Source organism: Rhinopithecus bieti, unplaced genomic scaffold (assembly GCF_001698545.2).
Source record: "Rhinopithecus bieti isolate Rb0 unplaced genomic scaffold, ASM169854v2 scaffold_32950, whole genome shotgun sequence".
NCBI lineage: Eukaryota > Metazoa > Chordata > Mammalia > Primates > Cercopithecidae > Rhinopithecus > Rhinopithecus bieti.
In genome coordinates, this window is record NW_016813939.1 from 128,039 (window position 1) to 148,692 (window position 20,654).

Below are 20,654 nucleotides of genomic sequence, written 5' to 3' on the forward strand. Positions count from 1 at the left end.
TAAAATGGAAATTATTTTGTCTAACATCATTCTGATTAAAATTTAATTCATGACCCTAGTTCAGATATTAGAAATAATTTGTGTCTCTGAGTTAACTAGCAAAACTTCACCAAGGTCACATGGTTTTAAGTAGTAAAGTGAGAGTTCATTTTGTAATGATTTTAGAGTCATCATGCTATCCATTAAATATTGCCTGTGTATTTCCTAAAGTATCAGTTAATTAAGTGGAACTAACCTAATGCATACATTAAGGCATAGGTTTGAAACCTTTTAATTTTAAAACATTATGTTAATTATTTCAGGAGAAAACATTTTAGTAGATTGGATTTTAAAAAATTTTAGTGTCAGAGCTAATTAACAGTTATGTTTTCCTTAACTATTACTTGAGTTATCATCATTTCCTTCCAATACATACTTTACAGATTATAAGTGATAAAGTTTGCAAAGTGCAAAACATAGTAGAATTTCCTGGCTTAGAATGAATATCTAAGTATTTTATTCCTCACATACACAATTCCCTTTGAATCAGCATTAGTTTCAAAGTGTATGTTTTGTTCAAAAAATTTTTGCCCTCCTCTTATATTGATTTCAATTGTACCTACTTAATATCTGCACATTCTAGAAACATCAGAATTAAGGGGATTTTTGTCTTAAATTAAAAAAAATATTTCTTTCTACTAACAAACACAGATAATGTGGATATTCAATTCCTTTGTTTGGATATAATTTCAGGAGAGGATATGCACTGTAGGTAGAAAAAAAATGGATTGCCTATGAATAGCTGATGCAAGAAAACAATTCTAAGATATATTTTTACTTAATTCAAAATAGGTATGATAATTATCAGATATTAAAAGTTAACACTACATACTCTTCCAACATAAAGTTGAGTTTCTTTATAATCTGTTTTTAAATAAGCATAGTATTGATTTCAAGTTGTGAACATATAAAACCCTTTTTTTTTTTTTTATTTAATCTTCCTGCTGTTAGTGAAACAGAATGTGGGTGCTTTAAATACTCTAGATGTGTCTGTCACTGGCTCAATAGTTTCCCCTCCTGTGCAGAAGAGGCCTTTGTCTGTCACTGGGATCACTATGGAGGTGAAGATTGCCATGTCGGTTTTCTATCGACTTCTTAAAATGTAAGCACCTCATCTAGGCTGCCATCTCTAGAATGTCAGATTGGGTAGATGATTCCATCACTAGATCGCACTGTATTTTGCCATTTGAAACCAGATGTCATTTCTGGGAAGAGAGTTAACGCTTTCGTCACAGAGTATTTCTCTTGTTTTGCTTAACATCTACTCACCTTTCGGTTTTGAAGAAATACAAAATACTAGCTAATAAGGCTGTCCCCAGGCAGAGTTTTCATGTTACCAGTGGCAGTCTCTGCACTTATAAAGACCCTTCAATAATCTGTCAAAAACTGACATCACTGTGTGAAAGCTGTTCATTTCTATATCTCGTTTTGCATTGATGTACGTGCACTTTTATATCCTTCAGTTCGACATAACATTTGGCCTTTCATGTTCTCAGTTTAAGCTACAGGGAATTCAGAGCTATTTCAAAGCATAATTATACCAATCTGCATATAAAAGGCTATATGTCCTACAGAGGATTCTATGGAAAGCAAACTGTTTCAAAGAAGAAAATTAGAAGTAATTCCCACAACTAAAATTCACTAAAGTTAATACATTTTTCATCTGATGAGGACAGCTTTATTTTTTTTAAGCCAATAGATCAATCCCAAAAATGGTGGGGATGATTTTTTGTGAGCAAGGTCAGGAAAAGAGGAGTAAGCAAGAACTGAAAATTGAAGAGGAAAGTAAAGCAACAGGATGTGTACATTGTACATATTGTTTTTGAAAACAGCCACATCACACCAGAAAAATCACTACTTCATATTACTATATCAGACAATAAGATTCTCACCTACATAATGTATTAACTATTTATTGTTGCATGGCAGTATACCCCAAAACATAGCAACATAAAACCACAAATATTTATTATCGCACAATCTGCGTGGTTCAAAAATTTTAGTGCAGCTTAGCTAGGTGCCTCTGGCTAAGGACTCTCAGAAGGTTGCAAACTGTCAGCAGGGCCTGTAGTCTCATCTGAATGTTCAACTTGGGAGTCTGTTTCCAAGCTCACTCATGTGGTAGTTGACAGCCCTTGATCTTGTGCCACATGGGTCTCTCCACGTAGTTGCCTCCACAACAGCTCTGCAAGGAATCCAAAAAATAGTAAGACAGTATATAAGAAGTTCTTCAAAATGGAAACAATAGCATTTTGATACCCTAATGTCACGTGTGAAATCACTTCACTTTTATCATATTGATTTTTTAGAAGTGGCTTACTATATCCCATCTACATTCAGGGTAGAGGTATTACTCAAGGCTGTCAATGTTAGGATGTGAAAATCATTATGGGCCATCACAGAGGCTGTCAGTCCTACATAAAAACAGTCATGTTAAATTGCTTTAGGTACTTTTTTATATTACAAAAGGCATTTCAGAATGCAAGTTCTGTCAATGTGGTTTTAAACTAAAAGTAATTCTACTACACAAACTCTGCATTCCTTTTCCCCAAATACATTTCTCTCCAAATACAATCTTGCTGGTTTTAGAAAGTTTCATAACTTGCAATTGATGAGTACAGTTACTTACATTTTGTAAGTAACAGTTTTTATCTTTTTTTAACATGAAAAATTGAAATAAAAAAAAACACAACTCACAAATATAATTGTGTAAATTCTGGAGCTAACAAAGTACTTAGCACAGAAGTTACACAGCATATGGTTATCCTAGTCTTAAATAGTAAAATGTGTCTGTATGTGCCAACTCTTAATTATCAGCTCATTAACACTCAGGTGTCAATTGCTGGTGGCAAAGGCAATGCCCAAATGGCCTAGTTTCTGTCATGCACAGTGTAATTAAATTGACCTCAAGTACTGAAGCTTGCTAGTTGTCTGATACTATTTGGACACTAATTTCAGGCCACTATTCAAAATAGAGTAATATGGTAAATAAACCAATGCAATGTGAGAAAAGCTATATTAAGTTTTATATTGTAATATAATATAATAACCTTAAAGACAATTGAATAAATAAGCACTATTCTAATCTATAACAAATGTAACAATGCATATTACCCCTTTGGTTTTAACATTATTGTTTTAAAATTACTTTAGATTTCAAGATAATGACATTACAAAAAAAGTAAAATTAGTTATTGTAATAGTGGCATAAGGAAAATAAATTACATATTTATTATTTTGTTTATTGATATGTAATGAAATAAATGAATTATTTATATTTAAAATTTTAATTATTAATTCCAAATTGTGATTCAATTTCAAACATATCAATGCTTTTCTATATAGCCTTAACAACAGCAAAAATAAAAAATACTAAAGAGAATCCCATATTCAAACTCTCAATAATGTAAGATCAAATTTCCACATGACATTCTGCGTTATGCTTATATAAGACTTTACTTATTATGTCCATAGTTTATTTTCAAGCTCCCAGTTACAGAGAGGGGAGAGGTCAATTATGCACTAACCTTCCTTCCTCCTAAAACTTTATGAACATGAAAAAAAGTTTAATGAAAAAGCTACAATGACAAATAAAAGACAAACAATTGAGGAAATAACTATGACAACATTCTGAATGTTTGTAAGTAGATAAAAAGGTATAATTGACATACTAACTGCAAAAATTTTAAAATCTTAGCTGGAATCTAAGAGTGTAAAGAAGAAACCTGGTTTATCCCACAGAAAATTCCAAAGGCTCAATAATTGATAGCACAAATTAGTTCTGAAGTAGGGGTAAAAATAAGCCTAATAAAAAAGACCAAAAATGTTATTAAGAAGCAGTTAGACCTCCAGATGTCCTCATCAATTGTGCACATGTAGGTGATCAACTATTCTCTCTGGTTAGAAGACAGGAGATTTATTATTCTCTAAGGAGGTTGAAACAGAGCGCTCCTATATTAGAAAATAGCAGGTACAGTTTAAAGTGCAATCGTCATACCAAGAAGTCTGGATCTTGGGTCTTCCAGATTTTTTTTCCTAGTTAATTTTTCAGAATTCAAGTACTCAGGCTTATACCTCCAGGCAGAAGACCTGAAAATATTTCTCTTGGTTATCCAACAAGACCAAGAAGAAAAATATGCCTAAACATATTGACCAGGAGTTCTCCAATTAAATGTTAGCCAGATTACCCTACAGACAAACATACTCAACAAGTCCTTCACACAGGGACAGAATTTATCTTCAGCATTTTAGAGTACCTAAATTCTTAATTATGAGATGACAGCCAAGTATCATAAAACATTATGAAAAGTCTCTAACATAATTATAGGAGACCCTATTTGGAAAAAAATGAAATGTAAAATAAACTGTCATCAATATATTTGGATGAATAAAATAAAATATTGCATACACAAAGAGTTAAAAGTACTTTAAAAGAGGAACATTCAGAAAACAAAAAGAACTCTTAGAATTCAAGTAACAATAATAATAGTAATAATAAAATAAAAAAGCTCAGTAGAGGTTTGGAATAGATACATAACAAAATACCCCAGAAAGTACATTTTAAAATATAGAAAAGAAAAGCAATGAAAATTGACAGAGCAGTAGAGGAGGTTCAGCATCCAAATAATGAAGGATACAAAAAAATAAAGAAAAATAAGGGAAGAAATCATGAGAGTAATAACTCGAGAAAATTTCCAAAAGTTGAAAGACTTGGGTTTGAAGATTGAAAGAGCTGACAAAGTGCCTGCAACATGGATGAAAATGGACCGTCAAGTTACACAATACCAGATTTCAGACCTTAATCACAAAGAGATTCTCTCACAAGTTTACAAAGGAGCTGGGGGATCCTGTGTTCATGAAAAGTTTATTTACAAAAATGGTCCACTTAGTTTAGAAGATGATATGGAAACCCTTTCAAAGAATCAAAGCTTAACAACAGAAAAATTTGGCATGAGTCAAGCCTGACCAAGACCTAAATTCTTCAAGTGTTCACATAGAGTTTTGGTCTTTTTCATACTAGATACTGCTCACCCTTAGTGTCTGAGGCCTAAAATTAAGGCCCATTGTTGTGTGTTGGCATCACTAAGAAGGACTCAAAAAGTCTAACTTCAAGTTCCCTTCCCACTCTGCTCCAGAAGATGAGGTCTCTTAACCAAACCATCTTCCTTATCAAGGAGACCAGGCACAGGCCCTGCTTATCCTGGGTTTCCTAGTAGTGGTTTCAGTTCCCTGCTAACACATGGAATTATTCAAATAAGCTAATCACATCATCCCCTTGGAACCAGGGTGCACTTCTTGAAACACAAAGCTTTTCTCCCACAGTCCCTGGTTGTTCCCTTTGTTTCTAAGTGCAACCTCCACATGGTCCTGTGCAGAATGTAGTGTCCTCCTCTCCCAGGATGTGAGAAGATGTGACTAATAAATTGTTGTAGATGCCATTTGTCCAGTGTCCAGTTGCAGATTCTCCATCCCAATAATCTCAGGGCAGGAATCCCTCCCTCACCAATAGAGTGAATAGGAGCCAAGTAAAATAACCTCTTAAAGGATGACCTCCAACCATGACCAAGGACACCTGGTCAACTTTAATTCATTGCTTTTGGCTATGTGGTTTCATGATACTAGGAAGGCCACATGCGAACAAACCACTAATTGGTTCCAGTACCACTTTGTTCCTTCTCTTCCCTTTCTAGGAAGCTCTTGTTTTTCTCCAAAAGAAGAATTCTTGTTAATTGACTGTACCTGGGCATGACTGGCTGTTGGGTTTGGTCTGTTTTTGGCAAGTGTCCCTGAGTCTTCTCCCCGTAAAAGTAGTGACAACACGGCCGGGCGCGGTGGCTCAAGCCTGTAATCCCAGCACTTTAGGAGGCCGAGACGGGCGGATCACGAGGTCAGGAGATCGAGACCTTCCTGGCTAACCTGGTGAAACCCCGTCTCTACTAAAAAATACAAAAATCTAGCCGGGGGGAGCGGGGGGGGTGGCGGGCTCCTGTAGTCCCAGCTACTCGGGAAGCTGAGGCAGGAGAATGGCGTAAATCCGGGAGGGGGAGCTTGCAGTGAGCTGAGATCCGGCCACTGCACTCCAGCCTGGGCGACAGAGCGAGACTCCGTCTCAAAAAAAAAAAAAAAAAAAAAGTAGTGACAACACAGCACCTTAAATGTAGGCTGGTGCTTGAGTCCTGCCTATCAAGGGTAATCTAGAGCTCTCTGGTTATAGCATCTAATCTAGTGACCTCCATTAGCTGCTTGGGACAGCCACGTGGATATTAACTGTGACTGTACACCCCCAGGAGGAACATGGGATGACACATTGTCAGGTTTGTAGAAAGGAAGGAGACTGATACCCTAGAAAGAATTAAGCACGGCTCCCAGGTTGCCTAACAAGAGCCGCCCTTCAGGCAAGGGTAGCCACCTTGCCCATTCCCTGTGTAACTGTTTCCCTCAATGCATCCCATGCGTCCTCTTGACTCCCAGGGGTACAAAGGTAGACATCCATGGCAGCCCATGGTCAAGGCACTGATTGAAAAATAATGAGAGAGAGTTTAGAAGCATTTCTTACCAGCCCCTCTTAAAACAGTGGAGAGGTAATGCAGCTACTCTCCCAGTGAAAAACCCTATCCAAAATATCTAGGCTTTTCTTAGTGTTGCTGTTTACCAGCATGCAAAAGTATTTCACTGCCATGCCTGCCTCACAGTCAAAATGACCTTACTAGATGCGGACTCCAGCACTGAGGACACTGACTGATATTCACTGGGGAATTAGATAGCTGTCTACAGGTGGACTGCTAGGCTCCCAACATTTTTACCCTCAACCACACAGAAAGTCTCCACCAAGAGTGATCAGGAAACAGACTGAAAGCTGTGACTATTAAACTTTACATATTTAGAAATTCAAAATATTCTGAGGAAATTTGTACAGAGAGATTAAAAAAAAAAAAAAAGAGAGAGAAAGGCTGCATGCCTATAGCAGACAATGGTTTTGAGAATGACCTCTGGGTCATGACCCCAGAACTCTTCCATTGTGCCAAAATGTTGTCTGTTTCTCTTTTGCAACAAAGATCATGATTCTTAGCTTGACAGGGTAAAATATCCATGACAACCCTGTGGCATAGCGTAGGTGTTATTTAAAACGCAACTTAAGTCTGGGGCTCTTAAACCCTATGATGCAACCATTTCCTTGGAAAGGGCCCCTAACCTTTATGATAATTATTTAAGGCTTGCTAAAGTAAAAAGTTTATAACTATGAGCAGAGTATAGAAGGGAAAAACTATTAGAAAAAGAAGGAAGGAATCTTGGAAACAGAGAGAGAGAATAAAATTCAGATAAAGGTATATAATTTGACCACTTCTCATTGCTCCTGGAATCTCTATACCATGACCATAAGCTGACAGTGGACTTATCCTTGGCCCTACACCATACATCTTTAGCGCGGCAATTTTTGGTCACATACTGTGCTTTTCTGGAAATAGAGAACTCTCATAGACATTGGGCTTCTGATCCTCCATACCAAGCTGGCCATTATGCCCTGAGTCACGAAATTAACATTCCGTAAGTTCTGCGTAGCTACCTAGGACTTCCTTCAACAGACTGGCACCAAACTGGACCCTCTAATATAACCTCCCTGCAAGAATGAGTGGCTTTACTTCTCCTCAGCCTCTTGTCTGATGCCTCAGTGCTAGAAGAGATCAACTCACTTGTGGAACTCTTAACAACCTGGGAACAACTGAGAGAACTTGTTGATACACTTTATGGATCAACTACCACCATTATACATGATAGAGCTCAATGGAATTTTACTGCTTTTCATCCCTTTGTCAGGATGTCCCTGATAAACAACAGGATGAAAGGGTCAGCATAACTGGCCAAACATAAGGCAGTCAGTTTTGTACCAAAAGCCCCTGATGGAAAATGCCTTCTTCTGTACATTTTCATAATCTCTCAGTCTGTTGTCTAACAGTTGACCCCTTGGAGGTAAAGATCTCTGAGAATCTCTTGCCCCACAGAGACACAATATAAAAATCAAGGCAACAAATGTCACTATATGTACTAGGGCCAAAATACAAGACCTCATCAGAACACTTCTTATTCCTTTAAAGTTGTAAACATTATTGATAATGATTAAGGCATTTACTTTACTTCTTAAAATAGACAATGTTGGGCTCTTGAAGAAGGTACTCAGTGCAACTTCCATGTACCCTCAAGACACTGAACAGCCAGGTTAAGTAAGAGGCATAATGCTATCCTCAAAGAATTGCTATTTAAGCTACTAACTGGCAAATAGAACCCCTGCTATTGCCATAGGTATGGATTAGCTTAAATCCACATCCCTCTGTATTCTCTGCAATAATGCCACACAAGTCCCTCACTTTTCTTTATTGGTCATATGCGGGACACCACTAAAGTTTATGTTTTTGAAGATTCCATCATTCTTAGCCCTCTTTACCCTGGTCAAGTGCATACTTCACATCCTAGGGAGTTTCTTCCACTGCATAGCAATCTATTTATGACAAAGATATAAACTGATGCCAAGGCTTCAACGAGCCAATGAGGGTCTAAAATTAAGGCCCAATATTACATGCTGCCTTGATATCTTGTATAACCGAGAGAGCCTCAAATGCCCTAAGCCTTCTTCACTCTGATCCCAAAGATAAGATTCCCCTAGCCAAAGAATTGTCTTTATTAGGCGTCCCCAAGCACAATTCCTTTTATTCTTTTTTTTTTTTTTTTTTTTGAGATGGGGTTTCACTCTTGTTGCCCAGGCTGGAGTGTAATGGCATGATCTTGGCTCACTGCAACTTCCGCCTCCCAGGTTCAAGCCATTCTCCTGCCTCAGCCTCCAGAGTAGCTGGGATTACAGGCATTATCCACCATGTCTGGCTAGTTTTGTATTTTTAGTAGAGACTATGTTGGTCAGGCTGGTCTCAAACTTCCGACCTCAGGTGATCTGCCCGCCTCAGCCTCCCAAAACGCTAGGATTACGAGCGTGAGCCACCGTGCCTGGCATAATTCCTTTTTATGCCTAAGTAGTGAGGTCTCAGTTCCAGGCCCAGACCCACAGAATTACTCAAACAATTCAATCACATCCTCTAGTGGGAGGTTGTTTGCTCCTTCCCTGAGTGCAACTCCAGCATGGCCTTTTTTGTTGTGCAGGGTCTTCCCCAAGGTTGTGAGAATATTTGACTAAAAAATTGCTGTCGTTGTCATCTGTCTGTCCACTGTTAGGTGTGTGTGTCTCCATTCCCATAACCCTATGGTGGGAATGCCTCCTTCAATGGGGTGAATAGTACATGACTAAACTATCCTTTGCATGCCTTCCTATTTTTCTTTCAATGCTTCACTAAATTAGTTGAAGTACGTTGAGCTAACCTGGGTGAAATTATTGGGTGAAATGATGATGATTTTGTAAAATCAGGTTAGTCAGATTTACTCTTGGTGATGCAGCAGTTTGTTCAATGTGATTTCTCTGGGAGATGTACTCATGTTTGGCTCTAATTGTGCTTACTCACTACCAATATAACTTGTCATTAAGAGGAATAAAAATGCCTACATTTCATTTTAATATAAATCTATAAAAGAACAGTAAGAACTGTCTTTAGTTTCTTAGACCAAATTTAACAGTGCCTTTTATGAGAGAATCATCATTATGGATGAACATACTAAGAAGTGGAAATTTTAAAATATAAAGTGAGGTTCTAGATGATATAATTTATTTGCATATTTTCAAATATAACTACTCCCAAGACTTCAATTTAAAATAAGACACAGAGAATGGAAACATAGATTGGCACAGGTGGAGAGTTCAGAGTCAAGAGAAAGGATTAGGGTAGGTTGTTAGGTTTATTGTTAGGTTCTTCCATGAGTTGACTTATATTTGTGTTATTTTCTTCATAGGTGGGATTCAGACCAAAATATTTTTAAGGCCCTGTTCTGCATTAAAATTCTATCATCCTGTGGGACCTGCTTAAAAAATAGAAAATAAGATTAATTGCTAGTAGAGGTTAGAAGATAATTGATGAGCACAGACTTAAAAACTTGAAGGTGTTAAGACTTCTTCAAAAATATTTGTTGAAAACATTAGTTGAACTCAGATGCATAGGAAAGATTTTAAAATGCCTTCTACAATTGTTACATCTTTTAATTTTTTTATTAACATTTTCTTTATCTTTATTACTTATTGTTATGGGTGTGTTACAAAACAAACAAACAAACAAAAAGCCAGAAAGTTTGACTTGACCTGTGTTCTTTTTCCATGGATCAAGCCTAATTGGGTACATATAGTAGTCAAAGTAATGCATAAAAAAAAACTTTAAAAATATTTATAATTTACATATATTTATAAAATTACTTCTAAACATTATTAATGAGAAAGTTTTGACTTAAGAGATTTAATTTAAATAGTATTAATAACCATCAGTTATTATACAGAGAATAAAGCAGAATGCAGCATGGATAGTACCATTTTAGAATCAAAATTAAAGGCCGGGCGCGGTGGCTCACGCCTGTAATCCCAACACTTTGGGAGGCTGACGCGGGTGGATCACGAGGTCAGGAGATTGAGACCATCCCGGATAACACGGTGAAACCCTCTCTCTACTAAAAACACAAAAAAATTAGCCAGGCGTGGTGGCATCCGCCTGTAGTCCCAGCTGCTGGGGAGGCTGAGGCAGCAGAATAGCGTGAACCCAGGAGGTGGAGCTTGCAGTGAGCCAAGATCGCGCCGCTGAACTCCAGCCTGGGTGACAGAGCAAGACTCCGTCTCAAAACAAAAAATAAATAAATAAATAAAAAATAAAAAATTAACAACAACTGTGGAATTGTTTAACTATAATGCACTTCAGGCCCCACATCGGCAGAAAGCATAGTAAAATTAAATAGTAAAATTAGAAAGTCTTTCTACAAATAAGATACATTTCTGCACTTTTTTTTTTTTTTCCTTTACATTAACTTGTTTAATGGCATTGTGGTCCTCTCCATCATTTCTCCCTCGCCTTCATCAGCTGACCGACCATCAAGGTAGTGAGGAAGTACAGTCTATTTGTCCTCTGAAAGGCCTCTCAATTCTACCCTCTCCCCTCCATTTTCACCAGTCCATTCTAAAGATTCAATTGGGTTCATTTGTTCTTTACCTAGAGATTCACAGTAATCTCTTCTTACCCCAACGTCTCTTTTTCTCTTTTCCATTGTTGCAAGTTATTTTGCTATTTAATTAATTTATTATTATTAATTATTTAGACAGGGTTTCACTCTGTCACCCAGGCTGCACTGCAGTGATACAGTCTCAGCTCACTGTAACTGCCCCCTCTCCAGCTCAAGTGATCCTACCATTTCAGCCTTTCATGTAGCTGGGACTACAGGTGAGCGCCACTACTCCCAGCTAAATTTTTTAAAAATTGTTTTGCAGAGACAGGGTCTCTCCATGTCACCCAGGCTGGTCTCCAACTCCTGAACTCAAACGATCCTTACACCTCATCCTCCTAAAGCGCTGAGATTACAAGTATGAGCCACCAGCCAGACAAGTTATCTTGCTAAATCTAAATTAGGCAATTCTTAGTTATTTTAGTATATATTTTATCTTTTATTGTTATGTCTAGGACTTGGATAGACACTTCTATAGAGTGTTGAAAATGCTTTCTCACACACAAAAATACATCTTAAAGTAAAAAAATCACCTAATATATCCTTTTCACTCCAAATAACTGATTTGCAGTTGGAAGTTTGCTTCCCACCTCAGCAGCAACATCTATAACCAATAACCACAGTGTTGTAGCCTTATCATATAACTTGATAAAAAGCTAGACCAGTATTACATATTTTTGCATGATGTTAGTGGTATCACCAATGTTCCCCTATTCTGGTTTCTAAAGTTATAAGGACATCATCCTAGCATCAGGAAGACACCTTTAAATGGAGTAATATTTGCAAACACTGTCATGTGAGGCCATACATCATTGTCAAAGAGGCAATGGAAGCAACACAAGCATCTATGGAGGCATTCAATGAGGTGGTTTGATATTACCACATTTTAAAATAAAATTTAATATACTTCTTAATGTTGCTTAAGGAGTACTATACCACTTTATTTCATTCTTTGTCAGGTTAAAACTAGAATTACTTATCATTTGTTTTCATTACTTTTTTCCTTATTTTAACTTATGTATGTTAAAATGTAACTCTCACACACATCTCTCATTCTCTCTGTCTTTAATTCAGTTTTGTTTGGTATATTCTGTTACAACCATGTTTTTTGTTTTGTTTTGTTTTATTTTGTTTTTTGTACTCTTCATAGCCCTGTCATAAATAAGGGTGGTTTTCATGTAATGTTAAAATAAATCATTGATTGCATGGTGTTGAAAGGCCCATGCCAGTTTGTTGATGATCAAATACTATTGCTTTCCAAACAGGCATTTTGATATTTTAAAGACTAACATTAGAGAGGAACAAAAGGCAGATGTTTTACCTATAATATGATCCTTTATGTTCATGTAATTCTTTCATATGAGCCTGTTATACCTTTCCCAATTACACACACACACACACACACACACAAACACACACGTATATACGCACACAATTTTGAGAGAAATACTTTGCTAGAGAAGTTTGAAATTGGCTATTCACTCTATTATTAATTAAGAAACACAACTGAGAATAAGAGAATTCTCACATTTTTGAAGTAACATTTAGAGTTGTGGGCTTACACAATTCACCATGCCAACACTTCTTCTCTTCCTTTTTTTCATGATCAAGAGAAGAGTTATTCATAATGATAGGCAGAAAATGGAGATGGGGATTGTGTTTCAGATTAGGTGATTGCAATGTTATCTAAATGTTTCTATCTTTCAGACAGATTGGTTGAGGAGCTGCCCAGTGATCATCAGATGTTTTCTACGAAAATAAAGAAGCATACCAAAACAAAATATCTTCACCTACACAATATTTTCAGTATGAATCAATTAATTCCCTTCACAATATGAATACTCCTTTAAAAATATCAGTTAAGTTACAGATTAATTTGAACTACCTTAACTGGGAAATTTAAAACCTAGTTTTCCTGACAAGGAGATAAAACTTTTGATTCAAAAGAAAAAAAAAAAAAGAAAATAAAGAGGAGATTTTAGTTATATTCTGAACACCCAAAGGACACCTCTAGGGAACAGAGCCTGTCAAGCAAAGTAATGACAATTTCAAGAAGTCTATTATTAGAGCAACTTTTAAAATTCAATTCTATTGAGCAGATACTGAACACTGCCCTAATTCATTTTTATGAAAATCATATGCAAACAAAATGATTCTGTCAAATATTCGGTATTTCCAACAAGCATTTATTTGTACGGAAATACACATTCAGAAAGGACATTGGGGTCAGATAAATATGTCCTAGTCCAAACATACACATGTATTTTTCAACAGTAGAGACAGAGGACTATTTGAGAGTTGTAAAATGAAGTGGAGGAAGAAAGTGAAGCTAGCCAGATGTGTTTTATTTTTTGTACTCCATACTACTGATAAATGGAGAGGCAAATATGAACTGAGCTGATGAGTGGATACCAAAGGCAAGTCTACTTTCATCTTGAGGTTTTGAAATTTGCACTGCTTAGACACAACTCTGTGGCAGGTTGAAATTTTGAGAAAAGAATTTCTTTTGTTTGTAGACTGTATTCTATACTTTTAGTAACCAAGATCAGTGGTTAAATGTTGAAAAAAAAAGTAATAACATATACTACTCTCATTGTGAAACTGCCATTGCAAAATTATAACTGAGAAAATTATTGCAGTGAAAGAGATCCAAACTAGCCAACCCCATCTTGCTTTTAACCTCCAAGCTGTCCTTGTTCACTCCTAGGCATAGGCCAAGCTAACTTTGGGAGGAACTTGGTTTATAGTTTAACTTTGAAACAAAGATGATAACAGCCCTTTCCCAAAACAAACCCCTTTCCTGTCTGGGGACTAGACTGCCTTTGTAGGACTAACAAATTAGCCACAAGATTAGAGATTATGGTTTAAGAGTCATGCAGCTGAAGGCTACAAGATTCTGACCTTTTCTAAATTTCTTCTGGGGATAACTTCACTATTGTAATACCTAAGGTCACTGCTTGAGATATTTTGGAGACTCTGCACTTAATCAATCAGTTGGCACCACCCAGATTGATAAACTGGTGCATCCGGTCTTGTGACCCCCAGCCAGCAACTAACAGTGCAACATGACAGCTTAACAGCTTCTATTTCCTATGATTTCATCTCTGAACCATCTAATCAGACCTGATTCACTGGTCCCCCTACCCACCAAATTATCCTTAAAAACTCTGATTCCCCAAATACTCTGGAAAACTGATTTGAGTAATAAAAAATCTCTGGTCTCCCTAACAGCAGGCTCTGCATGAATAACTTTCTCTATTGCAATTCCCCGTCACGATAAATTGGCTGTGTCTAAGCAGTGGACAATGTGAACCTGTTGGGCAGTTACAAGTCTGTGTTAGCATTGTGCTGTGCATTTCAGATTTATCCACAGCTATTCTACAACTAAGTGTACTTATCCATATTTTACAAAGGGTAAAAGATTAAGATTCAGATGTGAGGTAACTTCAAAAATATCTTCCCTGTTTCCACAGCATTAAATAAGTTTAAATTTGAAATACAGATCATATGGTGCAGTGCTTTTCAAATATTTTGGGGAGTGATTCACAGTAAGAAATATATTTTACATTGTGACCTATTTTATACATATATCTGAAAAAAGTTTCACAAAGAACCATTTGCTTTTACATAAATGATGTATTTTGATGCTTTTCTAATCTATTTTTCTATTCTATTTACTTATTTTTTTTTATGTTATAATCTCGGGCCACTGATAACTCTCAACTGTAAATTTTGATCACTTAATTATTTGATTATTTAATATTTTCCTCCAATTTCCTTGGAAATTAGAATTTTCCTAAAGGCAAATAATACCATTCATTTGTACATTCTCTCACTGTCAGACCTCAGTATATGTCTGTCATTTAATACAATTTAATTTTACCACTGAAAATTCATAATCTTAAGGAGTCTGTGTTATATTTCCCAGAAAGAGTGAAAGTAAGGGATAAAAGGTAGTGATATACAGGGGGAATCAAGACAACTTGTAATTATAGCTGTTAACATTTCATTGAGAACTATCATTCTTCTGTATTTTATTCAGTTCTCTTCCACTGAATTGGTTTATCAGATGTTCAAAGCAAGAGAAACACCTAGTCACACCCTCCCCCCTGGCCAACTTGTTGCCTTATAAAATGAACCTTTGTTCAGATGTGTGCAATTTGAACTCAAGAAAATCAGTTACAGAGAACGAACACGAGATTAAGAAGCACATTTCTTCTTTTACCTTGTGGTTAATTCAGACCTAAATTTATATAGGGTTATTTTGATTATTTTAATATTGTAAAAAGAATCTATCCTTTCATTCACATTTTCTACTTGGAAAATGATACCCATATGGATTTTTTCCTTACATTTCTGTCAACTTTAAATATGAAATGCTGTGTTTCTAAAGTTTTAGATAAAATCCTTTTCTTTTATTGCTTGAAGGCACTCAAATGTTAAGTACAACCTCTATGTTAATCTTTGTGGACCCTTGGATTTACTACACATCAAAAAAAAGTTAAAAAGTAAATACACCATTAGGTGGAAAAATATATGCTTCTATGATTCATTTTGGGTATCATGAGAATCATATACAACTAAATGTCTACTTTCAAAACTATAAATATAATAAAATTCTTTAAAACCTAGCATATGCTGCTTCAAATGAGACTCAGTTTTGAACAGATGTTCCCTTAGACCTGTTATATTAAGACTAAAATTACTAAATTAGCATTAGATGTTTTTAAACTTAGAGCCATATTTGCCACTGATTTTTATTCAAAGCTCCCACAGGCGTCAGTGGAAGATGCATGCATGGAAAAATGGCATAATATGTATCCTAGTTTTATTTATTTCATATGTATACAGCAGTATAAAATAATTTATTACATTTACACTCATTTTACTTATGTATTATTATAGCATTCACAGTAACAAACACTATAGTTAAGATTGAAACTCATCTTTAGTTATAATACCCTGTTTTCACTCACAGATAACTGTCTCAAAAATGTGTTTAGAGCTGAAATTCCCTGCTTACTTTCAGCTCTAGCATGTATGAATATGTTGGAAGTCTGAGTTCTATCATTCAGAAATTTTTGAGTCTCATGTGAAATTTAGTATTTTTTGAATGATGAATGCAAGATTTTATGCAACTCAAAACATCTGGAGGGTAAAACTTCAAACTAAGCATGTGACAAATTTTCAAGAAATAAAAGCACTTTTTCTAATTTTACAAATACTTAAAAAATAACAGTGATTAGAAATACATGCATGCACACTAGAAGTATTAGAATTTTAGTCGTATTATTGCCTGCAATACTCTGGCGGCACCCATCTACCCGCATTCTTACAGAATGCTATAATCTAAAACCTATGCCAAGATTTGAAGAAAAAAATACTCTACTGAACAGTTTCACAAATTACTGTATAAGGATTTTGTCTGACTTCGCAGAGGGATGTTTCTTGAAGTACTAACAATATATAAAATAATTTTACTACTTCATGGTGTAAAAAATAAGGAATTCCGTTATTTTCTGTTTTCCTTGTTAAAAGGAACACAAAAGGATGTTAAGTGCAAAGCCTTTACCACTACAAAATTAGACTTGAAAAGATAAAGAACCCAAGAAATTGTAATATGAAAATATAAGATTTTCAGAAAATCATCAAGTATACCAATATTTTAAGTATTTTGAGTTCCTTGGGTATCAATAGCACACACAGAAAAATGAGGGGGGAAAATACATGCAATGACAAATAACAGTGCTATGATCAGCCAGTAACTTAAATACTTTTCTTGATCTTGCTGAACTTTTGCCACATTCTGCCTGAGTAATTGTTTTAAAGATTAACTGAGCTCCAGTAAATAATGTTTAGAAGGTAAAATGGTACAATTAATGTACAGTTGTTAAAGATTATGTTGAGAATTGTGAGATTCTTTTCCCTCCTCATAATTGAAGAGGCAAGATAGCTTCTATAATACAGAGAATCTGATGGCAAATTACAACTCATAACAAATAAAACAATGAGAAATTAAAATATTCAAATATTCGACTATAGTTCTTAATTTGCAATGTTTGATAAAGGCATTGCATTTAATATCTTTATAAAATAAAATACACATATTTCCTTAATATTTGCCGAGAAAAGATGACACACATACTGACACTATTATATCTGTGAAGTAATTCTGATGTGATATTTAGATTTGATTTAAGATGATTTCACCAAACTATGTTCACACATTAAAATTAGAATTCTACATGTGGATGAAATATTTTCTAAAAATTGTCTTTTGACATACCTTTGAAACACTAAGACACTGTTTCCACAGGAAATTTTTTTTTGACTTTGACTGCTCTAAAACTAACCATGTTAACAAGGAGTAAATGACATGATTATTTTTTCTGAAATAATTTATTGACAAAATACTATCTAATAAGATGGATATTATTTTTCTTTGATGTATATAAAATTATGTTGATTGGATATTGGAATGACCAGATTAAATAGAAAGCCTATTCTAAAATTCCTTGATATATTAATCTAGTAAATGCTTAATTAGAAACCTTCATTATTTGTTGGTTGCACTTTCCATTTTATAGTACCCGTCATGGGAAGAAAACATTTTAACCAACTTACTAGAATCATATCCTTACTCTGCTGTAACTTCTAATTTACTTTGGATGCAACAGATAGTTGATTAATGACCTAATAATTTAGTATTTTATCTTTAAACAATACTATTTGTCCCCCAAATTAGGAAGAAGTTCTGGTTTTGGTTTTGTAGATTGATGGTGTAATTTAAGAACTAAAATGTAAGTTAGTATAAGTAGTTACTAGGACATATGAAAATAACTAATACACAAATATATAATATAAAAAGTTGGTTCAAGGGAGATTATATACAATGATATAAAAGGTTAAATAATTAAAGAAAATGTCTTTGAAGTAAATGATTTAATATAGTTACTGTACATGAAGTGAGTATAATCTTATTTTCAATGCATGCAGTAAGGAAGATGGATGTGGATATTCATCCATGATTGCAAAATGATTCATGAAACGTTTTAATTAAAGCAGAGTGACTCAACAAGAAAATCATTTTCTTGTTAAACAAAAGAATTGGAACAAACAGATTTTTTTTTCCTGTTAAATTATGTATAAACATTTCCTTACTAAAATAGTCTGTCATTCAAAATACTAATGTAGTAGTAATGCCAAAAATTTAAGAAAATGTTACTGCTGCACTTAGTGAATTTATGTGCTTTTTGTATTACATATGATCTGTTAGCTTCATATATGTTTAAAGAGACTTCAAAAGGCTGGAACATTACATACATTATTTTGATATATGAACTGACTGGGATACGATACATTAATATCTAATTTGATAACAGTCAAATGAGTGATACCAATATATCACTCTAAATGTACATATCAGGACCTAAGTGTATGTGTGTGTGTGTGTGTGTGTGTATGCATTTTAATGTTAAATCTAAGGAAAAATTTCCACTTAAGTTACATAAAATGTGATGAAGAACATTTGTCAAGTGTTAAGTTTTAGGCTATTCTTTAATAACACAGTGCAGCTCAAACTGTCATTGAATATAAAATCAGTTAAAAATTAAGGGAAATATTTCAAAACAGGTTTCTAATTTGAACTGGGCAAACATTTTGATATAATGTTGAAGGTTTGATATAGTGTTTTAAAGAGTGAGAGGAGCTGTGACAATTCTGTTTTTTGCTTGAAAGATTATCTTACATTGTCTGATATTTTTTCCTCTCTCCAATGTGTTCTAACCAGCATAAACAATAGAAAAAATATATAAAAGAAGGGAAAGTGCTTCTTACTAAATTTAATAATATTGTTGATATAAAAGTAAAAGGCAAGCTTAACTTTTGAAGGCTGACTTATGAAGAATTTTTTCATTAATCAAACACTGACTATATTTAAGCTATAAAATTTTCATATGGAATACTGAAACAATAATGTAACATGTTTCTATCTCTAAATTTATCTTAAATTTAGAGATCTTTCATATTTTAGTTATTCTTTACCAGTTCAGATGTTTATATATCTCCATATATTCATATAGAGTTATAGATGTTATATTCATGTGTAATTAAGTCACAAAACTATGTAAAACTATGTAAAATAAAATTCTGTGTGAGTTATATGACTGATGACTTCTTAAAATAGTAAACTTCAGTTACATATTTTACACCACAAAATGTACAGACACCCAGTTTTTTTTTCTAACAACAAATACTGGTGAATTTATCGATTCTTTATAAAAGCTTTAAGTGATTCTAAATTCAAAGCCATAGAAATAGAATCAGACTCATGTAGATTGTTAGATAGTTTGATAGTATATAGTCAGTGCTCTGTCTGATAATATCAATAGCTACGTCTTTGGCATTGAAAATTCAGTATGAGTTTTTGACAAAATTTTGTAGCTTAGAGCATCATTTTCTTTTAAACAAGGAAAAACAGGGTTGAGTAAGATATGAAAATTGGGAGAAAACTATTAATGATTTTTTCTTAGTAAGTTTGTCATTGGGACCCTGAATTACCTTTTATTTTATTGTATTATGTGGACTGTATGCATCCATTTAAAAACCAACTGAGTTGTACCACATTTTAGGAAAATTATATAATATAATATATATATTTTATATTTATTTAGAAGCTTTGAAATAGTACAGTAAACACTTTGCAACACGGTGTATAAACTACAGAATGTCTTTGATATTTTGTGGGTCTTCAGAATACAACATTTTTTATAACCCACAGGTGAAAAGAACATAATCACAATTTCTCTTGTAAAGTTGGAATAGTTTGGGGGACACTTGATCACACAAAAATAATATAAAACAGTCAAGTTTAAAACAGTGATATTGCATTTATAATGCACAAATTTCCTTTATCTTTATGACTGGCTTCTCGAGGTGAATATAAACATCTAAAGGGCTCAGTGACATTTGGAGAGAGAAAGATAGATAGTGCTGTAAACAGGCACACACTGATCGGGGAGGCAAAATCAGTTGCCTCTAAAGTTTCTACAGTTCTGCACATTTCAACTCATTTCTCAGGCCTGCTGAGAGCAATTAGGTCCTATAATTGGCCATGATGACTCCGCCCGAAATCTAAATCAATTACACATGACTAACTGGATGGCCAAGATAATGAAGTTGAAAAGTTGATGCTTTTGTTGGTCGACTTTGTGCAAATCATGCTGCTTCAGGTAAGTCCTGTAGAATTGACTAGCATATCCTTTTCCGTGCTGTGAAAAAGAAAGAAAAATACTCTAAGAAAAATAGGTTGATTTTTGGAGTTTAGAATTACATGTTATTGTAAAAGAAGGAAATACAATTAGAAACTAGTTGTACCCTCACACCAAACACATGTAGTGTCAAACTTTTTCACTGCTAGTAGTCATAGCCATTCTGTTGTTTGTTTTCTGAAAATGATAATTTTGATATTCTTATAAGTTAGT

General features: G+C 34.6%; 1 protein-coding gene across 1 annotated transcript in view; it reads right to left on the reverse strand.

The window, feature by feature from the left end:
- Nucleotides 1-1,694: 1,694 nt before the first annotated feature.
- Nucleotides 1,695-20,654, reverse strand: part of LOC108513366 (protocadherin-10-like) — a 59,445-nt gene continuing 40,485 nt past the window's right edge. Inside the window, 1 exon segment of the mRNA XM_017849107.1 lies at nt 1,695-2,224. Coding sequence (XP_017704596.1) covers nt 2,154-2,224 — 71 coding nt within the window. The 3' untranslated portion in view covers nt 1,695-2,153.